The 3053-nt window shown below is 38.2% G+C and overlaps 1 protein-coding gene across 1 annotated transcript; it reads left to right on the top strand.

The window, feature by feature from the left end:
• The first annotated feature begins 1087 nt into the window (after nt 1-1087).
• Nucleotides 1088-2221, top strand: LOC119967991 (probable G-protein coupled receptor 139). The gene is made up of 2 exons (XM_038801091.1): nt 1088-1157; nt 1290-2221. The coding sequence occupies exons 1-2, from the start codon at nt 1088-1090 to the stop codon at nt 2219-2221; spliced, it is 1002 nt and encodes a 333-aa protein (XP_038657019.1).
• Nucleotides 2222-3053: the final 832 nt, after the last annotated feature.

The following is a 3053-nucleotide window of genomic DNA, read 5'->3' as shown; positions in this document are numbered from 1 at the left end:
ACGTATCAGTGTCCAACTGGTACCCGAGAAATGTTATCAACGCCAACGGCTAGTTCATGTTGCCAATAGTTAAGAGTACAATTATTGTCTCAAGGGGAAGTGTAGCACCCGCTAGTGTCAGCTGGACACTGTCAATAGTCGTGAAAATATAGGAGTACCAGGAATAATGGAAGAACATGATTCAATCTAACGTAAGTGATATGCAGCACGAGCATCATAGGATGATGGACATCTCTTCTATAAATGTTGGGTGCTATCGGTAGAAGAGAAATACAATATTTTCCAATTCTACAGGAGTATGTCCTTCATAACATTGCAAGATTCGTTTTAATGCGTGACGTGGAGAGCTGAGGCAATGGGAGTGAGTTTTGGGCAGAGAAGGACGTTTGGTGGGGGAAGGAACTACCTTCAACTGCTCTGCAGGAATACAGTAAGATTTCCAATTGTAAACATTCTCAAAGAGGAACAAACTGCACGAAGGAAGTTGCGTTCTATTGTTCTGTTTACAATTACTCAATCTGATAGGTTTTGCACCCAAAATGTATTACTGGACCTGAAATGTGTATTAAAAATTTCCAAAAGGAATCCCAATTAGTGATGCACTCAAGGGTCGACTACACTGTATGGAGACAAGTTGATTTTTATCGCACTGCCCGCAGTTTTCATGCTACAATGCGTTGCAAGGTACTTTTAAAAATATAATGAGCAAAGTACATATTTGTAGATAGCAATCAAATGTGCAAATTAAGCTGTGCAATAAAAAGTCTGACTTCCTCACTTAATCTAAAACAATAAGCGAAATAAATATCACATCTCCATGCCTACTTTTTTTAAATGTCCACAATTAACTTCAGACAAGCCAAATAAAAAAATACCATGTGATTGCCTGTTTCGTTAGAATGTCCAATAAAAAATATCCAACAAAACAAGTTATTAAACAGCTTGCTACATGTATTTGTTAACTGACTGTAAGTAATGAAAATGATGTTTTTTCACGATAGTCTACCTCGGGGAATTGATGAATGTATAAATACGATACGACACTTCGAGTTTTTAAACATCCTCGTTATTCATCCATTTTTACAAGATGGGAAAACCTGTTATTCTGTTGGTTAAAGAAATTTACTATCCAATTTTAGCAGCTATTGGTGTCCCAGGTGAGCCATTTGAACTTTCGTTTTAATTAGTTTTAGCTGTCTCCCTTTCCTTGTAGGCTTTGGATAAAATTAGTGTGCCTATCTCTGAATCAGATGCTCGAGTATTGTCAACCTTTTCTTTCTTTCTTTCAGCCAACTTGGTGACCATTGTGATACTTTACCGGGGAAAGTGTGGCCTTTCCAATTGTATTTCTTTAATCATGTCGTTCATGGCAACAGCAGACTTACTGGTCATGATTATCAATGTAATGATGTATCATATTGTCAGTTATCATTTTACACTTTCATTTCTGCACTACACTCCCGTGTGTAAATTAATTATATACATGACAGCTGTTGCACTCGATATGTCAGTTTGGTTCACTGTCTTCTTCACATTCGACCGATTTGCAGTTATCTGCTACCAGAAGTTCAAATCAAAGCATTGCACCAAGAGAACTGCAGCTGTGGTTATAACAATGGTCTCTGTTCTGATAGTTTTCAAGGATATACCATTTTTCTTTGGCATGGAACATCAGCAGATAATTAATATGGTGCAGTGGGGCTGCCAGCCACGTGTGACCTTTTTGGCTTCACCTCTCGGGATAGTGTTCTTCTGGTTTCACATAGCTTCGCTAGTTTGGCTGCCTTTTACTTTAATTCTCTTGTTTAATTGTTTGACAATCAGACGTATTACAGTGGCAAGCAGAGCCCGAAGAGAACTCCGATCTCACATAACTGAGAAGAAGTCTGATCCAGAGATAGAGAACCGGAGGAAATCCATCATCTTACTCTTCACTGTTTCGGGCAGTTTTTTATTGCTATGGTTGACATCTGTCATTGGTCTTATAATTTCTAGACTGGTAAGCATCAATTCTTACCGGGGTGACCGTACAAACTTTGGATATCTCGTCACAGAAATTGGAACAATGTTGAAGTTTTTGAGTTCCTGTCCAAACACGTGTATTTATGCAGTGACTCAGAGGAAATTCCGAGAGGAGCTGAAGACGTTGTTGAAATTTCCTTTCACATTGATTCTGCGGTTTATCAATAAGGAAGGGGTTACAACGTCGAGCTACAGGTGAAATATTGGAATTTACTTTGGACTATTTTCATGTTGAGCCTGAAATCCCCTCTTATTTGAGCATCACGAAGCTGATTCTCGTGGGGCATCACAGTTACACCGTTATATTCAACCTCTTTGTCGCTTTCAAACTCATTGTAGTGTATTTATTTCCACAAATTATTGCCTGAAAACGACAGCCAAATAATGATATTACATATTAAAATTTAAATGCGTCAGTGATGAAGTATTAACATAACGGAATATTTTATCGCAACTATTTGGTGCATAAAAAGTGAACAGCCATTTAATTCTACAATGGAATTGGGTGGATGACATTGATCCAGCGAAACTGAAGGAAGTGATGGTCGAAATTGTGGGGGCATAGGTCCTAATTTTCCGCTTACTTTTTAAACGCAGGGATAGTGCCAGAGGAGGAGTGAACCACAAATGCGATGCATTTGTTCCCAAAGGACTATAAGGATAACGTCTGCCATTAATAACAGGATAGGTAATGCTCGGTGGTGGGGACGTGTTTAGAAACATTAATTCGCGACAAAAGTGGCAAAATTGTGAGTAGTTTTATACTTCGTGAAGTATTTTAATTGAAAACCTTTTCATTTATGATAATATAACAACATAATATAAAACGGATGCTACACGTTACAATATGAAAGAAGTACAGTCAACAAAATTAAAAACCTACAAAACCTAAGACCCCAACAATAAAGAAATCACCCCCCCCCCCCCCCCCCCCCCAACAACTGACTGTGACTAACTCTTTAAAAAAGGAAATAAATAGCTGCCATCTCAGATTGAACTCAATTACCGAACCTCTAATTGTGTACTAACCT

The sequence above is a fragment of the Scyliorhinus canicula genome, chromosome 6, assembly GCF_902713615.1.
Source record: "Scyliorhinus canicula chromosome 6, sScyCan1.1, whole genome shotgun sequence".
NCBI classification, from domain to species: domain Eukaryota; kingdom Metazoa; phylum Chordata; class Chondrichthyes; order Carcharhiniformes; family Scyliorhinidae; genus Scyliorhinus; species Scyliorhinus canicula.
The sequence above is the reverse complement of the archived record's forward strand: the minus strand, read 5'-3'. Positions and strand labels throughout refer to the sequence as shown.

What these genes read in the sequence shown, in the direction of transcription:
- LOC119967991 (XM_038801091.1), top strand. Translation starts at nt 1,088, where the DNA reads ATGGGAAAACCTGTTATTCTGTTGGTTAAAGAAATTTACTATCCAATT. An exon ending in AGCAGCTATTGGTGTCCCAG is followed by an intron (nt 1,158 to 1,289) that starts GTGAGCCATTTG and finishes TCTTTCTTTCAG; the next exon opens with CCAACTTGGTGACCATTGTG.